General features: G+C 30.4%; 2 protein-coding genes across 2 annotated transcripts; both read right to left on the bottom strand.

Annotated features, from left to right (window-relative positions):
- Positions 1-395: 395 nt before the first annotated feature.
- Positions 396-7219, bottom strand: LOC102588551 (probable rhamnogalacturonate lyase B). Its single transcript, XM_006364583.2, has 17 exons — positions 7069-7219; positions 5637-5722; positions 4950-5001; positions 4692-4813; positions 4572-4622; positions 4371-4487; positions 4160-4279; positions 3832-3967; positions 3302-3475; positions 3047-3205; positions 2710-2816; positions 2321-2405; positions 2089-2230; positions 1723-1882; positions 1515-1631; positions 760-886; positions 396-656 (listed from the first exon to the last, which is right to left on the bottom strand). Exons 2-17 carry the CDS (start codon positions 5717-5719, stop codon positions 420-422), a joined length of 1989 nt encoding a protein of 662 aa, XP_006364645.1. The 5' UTR covers positions 5720-5722; positions 7069-7219; the 3' UTR covers positions 396-419.
- A 1023-nt stretch (positions 7220-8242) lies between these two features.
- On the bottom strand, positions 8243-12947 carry LOC102592094 (probable rhamnogalacturonate lyase B). The gene is made up of 14 exons (XM_015304009.1): positions 12832-12947; positions 12686-12736; positions 12059-12175; positions 11769-11888; positions 11502-11637; positions 10959-11132; positions 10696-10870; positions 10191-10287; positions 9760-9850; positions 9517-9658; positions 9254-9413; positions 9054-9170; positions 8745-8871; positions 8243-8479 (listed from the first exon to the last, which is right to left on the bottom strand). The coding sequence occupies exons 1-14, from the start codon at positions 12945-12947 to the stop codon at positions 8243-8245; spliced, it is 1860 nt and encodes a 619-aa protein (XP_015159495.1).
- Between the last annotated feature and the right edge of the window lie 1157 nt (positions 12948-14104).

The raw sequence follows: 14104 nt of genomic DNA, 5'->3' as shown, positions 1-14104 counted from the left end.
GTTAATCTGTTCAAGCTTTAGAGAATAGAGTTATTAGATACCTATACTTGTAAAATAAAATTGGTATTCTGCAAAATTAGTTGAGGTGTACATAAGATAGACCCGAGACCACGATTATAAGGGTAAAAAGGGAAAAACAACCGATATTTGTGTTGTGCAAATGTACATGAAAATGAATAAATATAATGTTACTCACAATTGAAATAAAGAAATTACTCACTTTTAACACCAATAGTGGAAAATATATTTACTTGTGTCACATAAGGTAAATATAGGCAAAATTTTATGATAAACATTAATCGGTAATTTGGTAGAAGAATCTTTACGTTGTCAATGTATATACATATTTATCAGTTATCACTCTCCAAAACTCATTAATGAAATCACATTGAATATGTTGTCGTTGAATGACCATATTATCATTGATGAGGTCCTTCTAAACGAAGATAATCATACATTACTCCCTGAAAGGGGTTAGTAGCTATTGCTTGTGTAAGAAAAATTGTGTTTGTTCCATTTACAAGTAGATTGCCCTTTACTTCGATACTATAAAGAAAATATAATCCATGAATACCATGTCTCGCGATTGCATTATCTCCCCCTATTTTTCCTGTCGTAAAATGAGGTTCAACAACGTTTTCATCGTTGAAACGAACCTTATAGAGAAAGAAAAACAACAACGATTAGTCAACTTTTCATGTATCATTTAAACATAAACAAAAAGAATAGGAAAATTAGCTTGATTGAAATGAAACATACTTGTAGTTCAGCTCTTTGAGCTGCTGCAAGAGCCATTTGGAGAGTGTAATTTGATGCATTGTCAATAATTTCAAGGTTAAATATGATTTTCCATGTGGTAGATATATAGGTCTTGTTTCCTATGTTCCTGTACAAGGAAGTGACATCGTTATTCAACAATAATAACAACAAATTCAGTATAATCCTGATGTCTTGTATTTTATTTTTTTTGTATTTAGCTTATGGTTAGAGAATGATGCGTATATATGTGTATGTCAATACATACATACTATGCAATGATGGGTAATTTAAAAAAAACAAAAAAAAATAAGTGGCACTCTGGAACACTAAGCTCACACTATGCGCGGAGGCTGTTTTCACGGCTTGTTCACATGACGGCACCTCTTACCGCTACGCCAAATCTCCCCTTTGTTACAAAATGTTTAGGGATTGGCGACTAACCCATTCAGTGACTTTGAGACTAGAAGTTCCCAAATTGAGACTATAGGGTAAATTCAATATAACAGAATCAAATAAAACGAAAAAACAGAGGTTAATTCACAAAAAAAGTAAAATGGCAGTCTGACACACTAAGTTCACACTAAGTTCCCACTATGCATGGGATCAGGGAAGGGAAACAACTTGAACTCGTGACCTCTTGGTCACACGACAACACCACTTACCGACGCACCAAATTAAATCTCCCCTTACTTACAAAAATGAAAATAACTTCAAAAACAAGAATTATAGGAAACTCTAGGGAGTATAATACATACCTAGTAACATGAGCAAAAAACCAATCTTTTGAATAATTGCTAGTCCCAACATTGTAGACAAGATCATTTTCAGGATATAAAACACTATATTGTTCCCATAAACCATATTGTCTAAATCTGCAAACCAAAAATAAAGTGAATGAACTACAATATTTTCAGTATAACAAGAAAATATTCAAAATAGCCATTGAACATTTTTCGATCATACATTGATTCAAAATTGTTTTGGTATACGTGCACGTTAAATTCTGGAGGTGGCGTTGGAACGAAGAACTCAGCAGCTGTTCGATCTGGTACACCGATTTCCCAAAGTGTATCTCCATTTCTTGGAGGATTATAAACCAAAATCCCTAATTCAATACTAGAACCTGCATTTCGATACACATGAAAATTCAAAAGAAAACGAAAATGAGTTCATAAGAGCATCGAACTTAACAAATATGAGTGGTACAATAGTCTCATTCTAAACAAACATCGAATCAACAACATATCCAGTGTGATCCCATAAGTAGTGGAGTCTGGGGCTAAACTTTGAATTAACAAATAACATAAGGGCTAAGTAAGAAATCGAAACCTGGAGTAACTTGTACATCAAAAGTGTATTTGTAATCCCCAATTATTCCTAGGACGGTTGCATACAAGTTATATGTACCGGATATGACATTTTCTATGGTGAAATTCCCCATAGCGTCTGTTTTAGTCCAAAATTGATAACCCTGAAAACAAAACGAAATAAAGTTACTATATTAATAATCTATATAATAAAAAAAATTCTTTAAATAATTTTATGAATCATGCAACTTTACTTTGTTTTCTCTTTGCCAAGATCCAACATCTCCTGGTGGTGCTAATCCTATATAACCGTTGGATGCGGGTAATAAAGTCGTAGTGCTGAAAATAAAAATTATAGATGTTAAATATTAGTGAAATTTTAATTAATTACACGGGATAAGGCACAAGTATCCTAGACTATGACCGAAATCCCTGATACACATTTTAACTAAACTAAGGTCCTATTAGCACCAAACTCATTTGTTTTGTAATTTTATACACATTTTGGCTTACATAAGCACACACCATGACTCCACATAGTTGAGGCGCGTGAGAGATGTTTGGATGTCACGTAAGTCAAAAAAGTGTACAAAATTACAACAAAAAAAAATGGGTTCAGGATAAAAACACTAGACATAACTACCTGTCGTTAACAAGAAGTTGGCCTCGAATAATTCCTCTTTGATTAGATTTGATGTACTCTTCCGAAACTGGAAAATCATAAGGCCAGTTTGCAACTTCTTGATTCATCTGTAAATTCGTAAAAAGAATGACACATTTTTCTATCTTTAGTAACTATTTAACTTTAAAATGTTCATTTTACCCTGAGATGATTTATAGTCAGACAAACATCTTTAACTTGTTTTAGACTATAAGTTTTCAAAATTCTTTTTTTCTTTCTTGAATTCCATATCAAGTCAAACAACATCACATAAATTGGGATGACGGGAGTACCAAATAGTAAACGGTTAAGTCGTTACCCTTCTCTTAGCATCATCCCAGAGTATGGTGGGATTGTCCATAGCTGAAGAATTTGAGTTAAGATAGAGAAATACAGGGCCAATAACTTTTTTCCATGGCTCTCCTTGTTGAAATTTGATAACAAGATCATCTCCAGCAAAATGTCTACTTACAAATATCTGAGATTATGAAGAAATATTCAATAACTACTACTACTATTACTAGTACGTCTGAGTTTCAAACAAGTCGTATATAATTAGTTCAAATGTACTTACAGAAAGTACAGTTGGACCAACATGTGAAGTAAGATCTTGTTTGTAAGGTCCTCCAGTACGAAATTCATCATTCGGAATTATCATCCAAAATCCTACTGGAGGATTAGTAGAACTTACCCATCCATGAACTCTATCGTCTTTGTTATCAGTTGCATAAAAGTATTTGTCATCCACCTGCAAATTTGTAGATGTAAATTTATGACTTCCTAGGAAGTCACAGGTTCAAGCTGTGGAAACAGACTCTTGCAGAAATAAAAGGTAAAAATAATTGCATATAACAGACCCTTGTAGTACGGCCCTTCTCTGACCCTGTGCATAGTAGGACCTTAGTACATCGAGCTGCCCTTTTCTATCTAGGACGAAGGACAACATGTTCGTATACTAAAAAACCTTCAATCTCCTCCTTAACATATAGGTATTGTTGACGATATAATTAAGTAAATAAAAGTGTCTCATATAACATATTAAGCTTTTAGATGATCTGGTCACACGTTCAACAGATACATGGTCTAGAATACGATGGATCTTACCTCTCCTTTTAGATTTGGATTAGTTGGATTTGTCAAAAGAACAGCTTCTTTGTAATCAAGCACCTTCCCCGTCTCTCGATCCACTGGCATTGGCATGATCCTCTGCCTCTCGTCCGAGATAGCCATGTAATGAAACCTATAAACAAAAACATTAAGTTTTATACAACAACAACATACTCATTGTATTCCCACAGGTCGGGTCTGGGGAGGTAGAGTGTACACAGACCATACCTCTACCTCGTGGAGATAGAGAGGTTGTTTTACAAAAGACCCTCGGCTCAAAATCAGAGATATCTTAAGTAAATGATGAGAAAGTTTAAATCAGTACATGTCTTGTTGAAGCTTGAAGACAACTCTTAAATTTTCGATATATACAAGGGGCCATCCTTCTAAACGTTCAACGATAGCATACGTATAAAATCCAGGTGTGTCTCGTAACATCACAAACCTGAAAATTCATCGATTTAGCATACGTATACAAAATTGAGATTTCTGAAAACAAAAATACGAAAAAATTGAGCTTTTACAGTACACTTCACCTTAAGTCGCTGTTTAATGGAAGTTCATCAGATTGAGAAGCATTCCATGTACTCTTAAACGAAATTTCTGCCTGGTTTTCGGTATCCATAATGACCTCAAAACTATTTCCCAAGAACCTAGATTTTACGCAAAAAATGGACTTATAATTTTGTATGATCTAATTTCATGTATCTTATTTGTGACTAAAAGGTAAAGATTACTTTTTTCGAGCTCTTTTAGATGTTGTACGATTCCAAAAAATATCCCAATACCTGAAAAATGTCATTGGTTAAGCCAAACAAGTTGAAACAAAGGGAGTAAGATGTTTATAGGTTATATACCCTCTGTTTTTTTCAACATTTTGAGTCGCGAGTAAGTTGTTGACTCCACCATATGATATGCTCGTAACGAGACCATATGGTATTGATAATGTAACATTGACAATGCCATTGCTCATCGTCACCTAAAGATAAACACGCGACAACATGTGAAAAATCAGGGATCAAAGTACAACAATTAAACATGATGTACAATTAGAAATGTACTGGCAAGTTTAGGCAGGTAAACAGAACGATGGATAGTTAGAGGTATATATTTACTTGGTTAGTTTGTATATCCAATCTAACAATTGGCGTTTCTATCAATCTTCTCCTGTTTTCGGAACAATAAACAGCAAATCAGTATGCAAATCTTCATAGAGATTAGATTACTCTTTCTATCAACTTAAAAGGACTAAAATGCAGAAAATACCCTGTTTTAGATTTATACAAGAAGAAATATCTCACATAATCAAAATCGAAACTTTTGTGATATCTCAACTTTATTCAGACACGTTGTTTATACCAAATCAATGAATATATGACGAGTGTATTCTACAGGGATGTACCTTGGCTCTAATACCGAGTAAGAATAAAAGAGGTTGATTTATGATCTACATTTTAGCTTATTTCAATTTAATCTATTTAAATTAAAATAACTTTTGGATGGGTGCCCATTTATTAATTTTGTTGATGAGTAAGTTATATGGATCAACTTACTCGCACCTCAATTATATCTTCAAATATAATACCAAGTACATTTTTACCTCTTACGATAGTGTTCAGCTCAACTTGTAAGCATATTAAGAATTTACTCGACTATTCCACTCAATATCTATACACCTCATCATACTTGTAGCCACAATTGGATTTTCCCACTAAATCACACTAAGTTGTGAAAGAACTTTATTATAACACGTTAAAATACACTAATAGATTAAGAGTTAAATAAAAGAAATAGAGACTTACCCATCAACTACCAACAACAATGTAAAAGCAACCATAGTAAACTCCACAACATATAATAAGCTTAGTTGCATATTCTTCCCCATGTTCTGCATTTTCACAATATATATATTAATTGAGTAAGATAAATTAATTAAATATATATGGTACATCTGTTAATTTGATGTAAATATAAGGTACGAATAATAATTTACTTAATTCATCTACTATGGTTGCTGAAACCATTAAATTAATTAAATGTCACAACATGAGTTGCTAAAATTAGGAGTTCGTCACGGACGTATGTAGCATAAGGACAGAAAATGTAGTTAATTATGTTCAACTCTTTTGACTTATACCTATATATAATTATTTAAATAAGTGAAATTAGTTGTAATTATTTAAATCGTAAAGTACAATATTGTAAATAACGAAATTTTGTGGGGTTCTATCAGACAAGTTCAATTTTAGTTAGGGTTCTTAGAGATTATTCTGTCATAAACTCTAATTCAGGTATAAAGAAAATGTAATATGTTTTCATGAAGAAGCATCTCGAATATTTCGTAAATTTTGAAATATTCATTAAGAGATCAAGATATGATCAGACTTTTTTATCAATCAAATATTTGAAGAATCTTCTTCACATGAATATCAAATAAATTCCAAAAAAGTCTAAATCATCCTAAATTTGAGAAATATATTATTAAGAAAGGAAACTACCCGCACACTATTTATTAATAAAATATTCTTATTTTCTTATAATTATTTGTAATTAAAATTTGTTTTGCATGCATTAAAATTTGTTGCAAACAAATATGTTATAACATATTAAATTAAGTGGGCTCAAAATAAAGTCCATTTAAAGACAAAAAAGGAAACAAATATAACAAACATTAACATGCAAAGGGGGGAGGTGTGGAGGGGGGGGGTGTAAAGGGTTGTATTTACTTGTTAACTATGTGAAATGAAATAGATTTTCCTCCTCATTAATTTGCCTATGAATTATGCGAAATAAAATAAATTTGCCCTTATTTTTTAGGAGAGGAAGCTTAGAATTCAATGATATCATGTGTTACATAAATAAGGTCTAAGGATTTAAAATTCTAAATAGAGGGTAAATTTGAATTTTTCACAAAATTCAAAGGCAAATATAATCATTTTTCATAGTTCAAGAACAAATATGACTCTTTCAGCAATCACCGTCTCTCTCCATCACTACTATCATCATCACCTCCATCATCATCCCACCATAGAAGGAAATGTATTGTAAACGACTTTAACATGCAATATAAAATACTATTTTAATGTAAATGTATAACCTCACAAAAGTCAAAGAAAATAAGAAAAAAAGGGTGATTGAAGATAGAAATAGTGGCACGAAAAGATTAAAGATGAATAAAATAATCCTATAGCGCCCAACAAAATGAAAAAAGAAAAAAAAACACAAACAAAATACCTCTTTGTGGATTTTTTGTTTCTTTGTTTCTTCAAAGTCTCATATGTTTCTCTTGTGGCAAAAAAATTGGGAGAGACAATTTCTCATACGTTTATATAATAATATCATATCATTTATTTAAAAGAGACTATAGAAGGAAAACTACATCTAACCAAAAAAAAAAAAAGGAAAACTACTAATTAAGTAAATTTTAAAGGTAAATATATTGTGATTTATATATATGATTTTTGCTCGTATCTATGAGGAAGAAAATTAATCATTAAGCTATCGAAGCAAACGTCATCTATTTTATAATCAAGATGCTAAATCTTTCTTTTTTCTTCAATTAGAATTATACCTTCCTTATTTATCCTGCATTTTAAAAGGTATATGTAGATATATATATATATATATATACTCATTCGGGTCCATTTTAGTTGTCATGCTTTTTAAAAAAGATGTTATTTCAAAATAATTGTTATTTTAGAAAATTCAGTAATATTTAATTATTTGTTTCCTCCTTTACTCAAGAGATTGATATTATTAATAATGTGGTGAAAAAAGATAGTAGTATAAATTTAAGCAAAGAGTAATCAAGGATAATTTAGTCAAATTACTGGTTTTTTAAATGGGCATACAGAGAAAAATATGACAAGTACAATAAATCGAAGGGAGTACTCTTGTTATAGAGTTTTTTTTATACCTTATAGATGTGTATTTCAATTTAATTCTAATTAATGATGTATCCTATTATAAAAGGTATCTTTCAAATTAGTTATCAATGTGCACAAGTTAAACTCTTTCTTTATATAACACCTATTTTCTAAATAGGTATTCAATTTTTATATTATATTATATTGTTTTCAAATGAAGAAAGAAGTAAGAAACAATTTCATAATATTTTTGGTAGTTGAGTTGTTGGTTGGCTTGCAAGTTTCGAATGGTAAATTAGCTAACAATTTGTTGTGACATGTTTTAGGCCTTTTTTCCTTTCAGTTTTAGTTATATTACTTTTTTTTTACTTTATTAAAATGCTGCGTCAATTTAATTATCTCAAGTGATTTACTATTGTCGTTCTCCTCAACAAATTAATCAAGTTTAAATGTTTCTCATGGATCTTATCGTTTTTACTTTTAAATATAATGTCTATAACCAAAAATGAAGAGATAATGGATCGAAAATAATAACTTTTTTATTACTGATGAGGTCCTTCCAAACGAAGATAATCATACATTATACCTTGAAATGGGCTAAGAGCCAGTATTTGTGTAAGAAAAATTGTGTTTTCTCCATTGATCAGCAATTTGCCTTGTATTCCAATGCTATAAATCCAATATAATCCATGAATTCCATGTCTTGCAATCGCATTACTTCCCCCTATATGTCCTGTTGTAAAATGAGGCATTTGCGCTTTTTCATCGTTGACACGAACCTTAAGAAAAAAAAAGATTTATGTAAGTCATATCGAATAAAATTTATCTAGTCACGTTAGCCTAGTTATGACAGATACACATATTTTGTTTGCACTATTCAAAAATGTTGTCACACTTCTATCAGATTCTCCAAAACTACATTAACTTTTGAAGATTCCAATACAAATGAGATAGAGGTAATATTTTTGTAGAGTTCAAGCAATATAACATATATTTGAAATAATATATAAATCAAGTAATCAAAAAGGGTATATAAATACATACTTGAAGTTCAGCTTGTGAAGCTGCAGCAAGAGCCAATTGTAGAGTGTAATTTGAGGCATTACTAACATTGGCAAGATTAAATATAATTTTCCATGAAGTAGATTTATATGTGTTGTTTCCTATTTTCCTGCAAAAAAAAAAAATCCACCAATTTTTTTGTTAATTTCATTATAATAATCATGTTACGTTTTTCTCTGGAATCGATCTTTTATGTTATGTTCTATATAACGACATTTTACTATAGCAATCAAAACATATTGAAACAAATGTCATTATTATAAAGATATTTAACGGTATAAACGAGCTTACCTAGTAACATGAGCATAAAACCAATCTCTCGAATATTTGCTAGTCTCAACATTGTAGACAAGATCAATTTTAGGATACAAAACACTATATTGTTTCCACAAACCATATTGTTTAAATCTGCAAACCAAAATAGAGTAAATAAACAACAATTATTTTACAATTTATTTAAAATATATAACAAGTAAATTTTTGGAACTTACCTTGATTCAGAATTATTTTTGTATTTGTGAACTTTGAATTGTGGAGGTGGATTTGGAATAAAAAATTCAGCAGCAGTTCTATCTGGTACACCAATTTCCCAAATTGTAGCTCCATTTCTTGGAGGATTATACAACAAAACACCTAGTTTAATATTTGAACCTATATATAGGTACACGGAAAAAAAAAATTAAAAAATAGAAAATATTGTTTAGAATTAGGAAAAAATAACAAGTGAGTAATTAAGTAAGAAAGTAAAATTAACCTGAAGTAACATTTATAATTGAGGTGTATTTGTAATCTCCGAGAATTCCTGGGACTGTTGCATACAAGTTATATGTACCAAATATGACCTTTTCTATGATGAAGTTTCCATTACCGTGGGTTTTTGTCCAAAATTGATAACCCTGGAGATTATAAAACGAAATGAAATTTAAAAAATTAATAGATCTATATAATTAAAATATTCTTCAATTTTTTTATAAATAATATAATTAATTAACCTTACTTTGTTTTCCCTTTGCCAAGATCCAGCTTCTCCTAGTGGTGCTAATCCTATATAAGCATTGGATGCTGCCACAATATGTTTACTGATAAACCTTATAAAACAAAAACACAAAAATAAATAATCAATCAACTATGCTTCAATCTCAAATTAATTAAATCAATTATATGAATTATTTATTCTGATATTAAGTATTCTAAATATAGATAAGTACCTTTAATCTCAATTAGTCAGAACTCATCTTACTATAGATATGTGTATGGCTATATATTATGTCAAAAGAATCCTAGGTCTTATCGACACTCCTCGTATTATGGATATTGGCTATATATTATACAAATCAACCTAGTATGGGACGGCCATTAAGTGGCCGAAGCAGAACTACCATAGGAAAGCCCGTCCCCGCTAGCTAATATATATGGAAAAAGATGTACCTGTCATTAACAAATAGTTTGCCACTAACAGATCCTCTTTGATTAGATTTGATGTAGTCTTTTGAAACTGCAAATTCATAAGGCCAACTTGCAGCTTCTTGATTCATCTGAAAATTTGTTAATGTGATTGGGCAGAAAGTTTACGAAAAATGTATAATGCATTAAAATGTGACGTCCATGACAAAACGCAAACCTCTAAAGAAAGAGTTCACGTTATACCTTAAGCAAATCTCACATCAGAATGAGAAAAAGAAAAGTTATTAAGAACCTTATTATAAAAATGAGTTCAGAATTAACAGTTCAGACTATCTTTTGGATTAAAATCCAAGGGACAAATCTAGGTGGAACTAGTCCCAAAGAGGACAATACCTGAACAGTTGGACCACGATCGTTACATATATAAGAATGTCATGTTTAATGTTGAGGTTGAAAAGAGTACTAATTATAGATAGTCAAAAAAATTTTATAAAAAGATGGACCAGAAAGAAAAGTAAGACACGTAAACTGAAATCAATACATACTCTTTTCTTTGCATCATTCCAAAGTATAGAAGGATTTGCCTTAGCTGCAGCATTTGAATTTAGATACACAAAAACAGGACCAATAACTTTTTTCCATGGTTCTCCTTGTCCAAATTTAATTGCTAAATCCTCTCCAGCATAATGTGTACTCACAAATATCTTGCAATTATGAATAAATAAAAAAATTAATAACAAGTTTCATATCATATAATATAATATAATAGTAATTAATTAATTAATGACTTACACTAAGTACAGTTGGACCAACATGTGTAGTAAGGTCTTGTCTAAAAGGTCCTCCAGTACGATATTCATTACTTGGATTAATCATCCAAAATCCTAATGGTGGATTAGTAGAACTAACCCATCCATAAACTTTACCATCTTTATTATCACTTGCATAGAAATACTTGTCATCCACCTGCATAATTAGGTTAAAAATATCATCATAAAAATCTTATTAATTAAATTGTTATCGACTATCGTTATGTACCATCAAAAATAATGACAGGATAAATATGATCATATCTCTCCACCCTTAATCTTAAGTTTTGAATTTGAAGATCGGATTCTGAAATGGATCATATATACATATTCAATTAATTTCTCAATAAACATATTGGATTCTGTCAAACCTGTACTTTCCATGCTAGCTAGCTTTAGACTTGCATATAGTACTAGCTAGCCAGGGATTTACTCAAACCTTGTAGCTTCGGATCAATAACCCTATATATGTGTGAAAAAACGACTTCGTCGAATATGTAAATTTATACTAATTATAGAATCGTACCTCTCCATTTAAATCTAAATTAGTCGAATTAGTGAGAAGAACAGCTTCTTTATAGTCAAGCACTTGGCCTTCCTTTCGATCCATTTCTGTTGGCATGACACGTTGCCTCTCATCAGAAACAGCCATATAATGAAACCTATATACATAAATATACAATTTCTTTATACTATATATATGTTTTATCCAATTCAAAATTAAAATAGACATTTTAAAAGAAATATCTTTTTCATTAATGATATTTTAGATATAAAATAAATAAATACGAACATGTTTCCTTGAAGCTTGAACACAAGCCTGAGATTTTGTATATACGAAATTGGCCATCCTTTTAAACGTTCAACGATCGAATACGTATAAAATCCAGGAGTGTTGCGTAGCATTATAAACCTGAAATTAATTATTTTTTATTTATCAATATATTGTTATAGCAACCAAAAGATGACTAGAGAAATTACGTCATCATAAAGAAGTTTGACCGTATATTCTGACAATACAACATTATTTTTGCGCTATTAGAATCACATAAAATATAATTTTGAAAAAAAGAAAATACTTACCTTTTATCAATGTTCAAGGGAGGTTCATTTGATTGAGAAGCATTCCATGTTTTTTTAAATGAAATTTCTGTCTGATTTTCATTATTAATTATCACCTCAAAACTTGTTCCTGAAAGCCTGCAAAACCAAAAGTATATTGAACTTAATTTTCAATTTTTTTAATGTTGTGTGAATATGATCCTTCCGTCCTTAATCATCGTAAGTGTCGGGTTCAATATTAATGTCATGTGAATGACAAACCCTTCAGAGAACAATTAATTTCTTTCTTTAAGGAACTCTACGCAATATGAATCTGAACTAATAGTGTCAGTAAGTATCAGACAAAAAAAAAGTACTACAGCACTAACAAACACAAATTATCAGTAGATTCTATTAGAAATCGGGCTATTGAAAAATATTCTTCGTTCTAATGTATAACGTCCTTGGAAATTCACATGAAAACATATTCAAAAATAGAGATAATAATGATTTTCAATTGTTCAAGACGTCAAGGATTCAAGCTATGAAACAGACTCTTACAGAAATGCAGAAAAAAATTGTATCAATAGATCCTTAATAAAACTTAGTACACCAAATTGTCCTTAAATTCATCAAAAATTAATTTGAGACAAGAAAGATAAAACTTACTTTGCTCTAGTTGTACGAGGTCCAGTGTTATTCCAAATAATATCCCAATACCTGAAATAAACATAATAAAGTATTATAAGTAATTAATTTCTACATTAGATAAAAATCTAAATTGTCAATCGAAGTTTAAAGATTAATTAATTTACCCTCTATTGGTTTCTAAATTGTGGGTGGATAGTAGATTTTGGACCCCACCATATGATATACCAGTGACATCACCATGTGGTATTGATAAAGTTATACGGAGTATTGAAGATGCCATTGCTCATCGTCACCTGTAAAATTTAAATTCTAAATTAATATCGGCTATCAGTAGGGAATGACAAAATTAATTAGCGTGTAAATATTAAGTATTTTATCTTATACTAAGATATAATTAAAAGGTGTAAACTTATACTTGTTTAGGTTGTATGTCCAATTTGAGTGTTGGCGTTGTTGTCAATCTTCGTCTGTTTTTAGAACAAAAAAATAACGAAGTTAGATAAATGCTTATGATTTAATTGAATCACTCGACTCGACTCGACTCAAATGTCCTTCTAACAATAGATCTTTATGTAACTATGTGTGGAAATAAGTGTCATAACTATTATTAGGGTCCAATTTTGAGATCAATTTCGCAATTGATCTCTTACATTGCACATTATACTAAAAGGGGTTATGTGACTCTTGAAAGTCATCTTTTACATTGTACCAAGATTGCCCCTACTTTTGCCCTACATTAGATATTGGGAAATTTTATGCCCTTGTTGTGACAAAAGTAGGGCATTTATGCCTTCTTTCAGATTTCAACTAACAAAACTCTAAAAAACATTTCTGTCATGTGTCAACATCACAAACAAACAAAAGATCTTATTTAAAACCCCTCAATTTTTAATGAAGGACAAAAATATTTTTCGATAAATAGTATAGGAGCAATTTTGACCATTTTCCGTCGAATAAAAGTAACATAGACTTACCCATTGTGTGGATGACAATCAGCTACAAGGAAGAACAACAAAGCAACCATAGTCACCTCCAACACATGTACACTTAATAATTTCTTATATCTCCCCATTTTCTGCATTTTCACTATTAAAAACAAATTTAATAGATTCAATTAAAAATATAAAATTTGATAACATCACGAAAAAAAATACTAGGTGATTTTTTCGTCTATCAAATCCTTAATGAACATAGTTATATCCGATATTGATGTAATAATCGAGATGTATAAAAGTTAGTCCAGATCTCGCTGTCATGAGGAAAAAAACATGAAAATTGATCCATAGAATAACAAAAAGAAAGAAAAAATTAGAAAAGAAGTTGCATACCTCTAATTTGCTAATCTTCTGTAAATGTAAATATAATATTTGTACTGTATTATGCTTTTATATAAGTTTTGAAATTCGGTCATTAAATTAAATAATTTTCATTTAAAGC

Source organism: Solanum tuberosum, unplaced genomic scaffold (genome assembly GCF_000226075.1).
Source record: "Solanum tuberosum cultivar DM 1-3 516 R44 unplaced genomic scaffold, SolTub_3.0 scf00505, whole genome shotgun sequence".
NCBI classification, from domain to species: Eukaryota; Viridiplantae; Streptophyta; class Magnoliopsida; order Solanales; family Solanaceae; genus Solanum; species Solanum tuberosum.
This window is presented reverse-complemented; position numbering and strand designations above follow the sequence as displayed.

Coding starts and splice junctions, on each gene's coding strand:
- LOC102588551 (XM_006364583.2), bottom strand. CDS start 5,719: ATGGGGAAGAATATGCAACTAAGCTTATTATATGTTGTGGAGTTTACT. Junction 4,488..4,571: donor TCTAAAAGAGCTCGAAAAAA/GTAATCTTTACC, acceptor CGTAAAATCTAG/GTTCTTGGGAAATAGTTTTG. Junction 3,968..4,159: donor TTCAAGCTTCAACAAGACAT/GTACTGATTTAA, acceptor TTTTGTTTATAG/GTTTCATTACATGGCTATCT.
- LOC102592094 (XM_015304009.1), bottom strand. CDS start 12,947: ATGGCATCTTCAATACTCCGTATAACTTTATCAATACCACATGGTGAT. Junction 9,414..9,516: donor AATTATAAATGTTACTTCAG/GTTAATTTTACT, acceptor ACCTATATATAG/GTTCAAATATTAAACTAGGT. Junction 8,872..9,053: donor TTTTATGCTCATGTTACTAG/GTAAGCTCGTTT, acceptor TTTTTTTTGCAG/GAAAATAGGAAACAACACAT.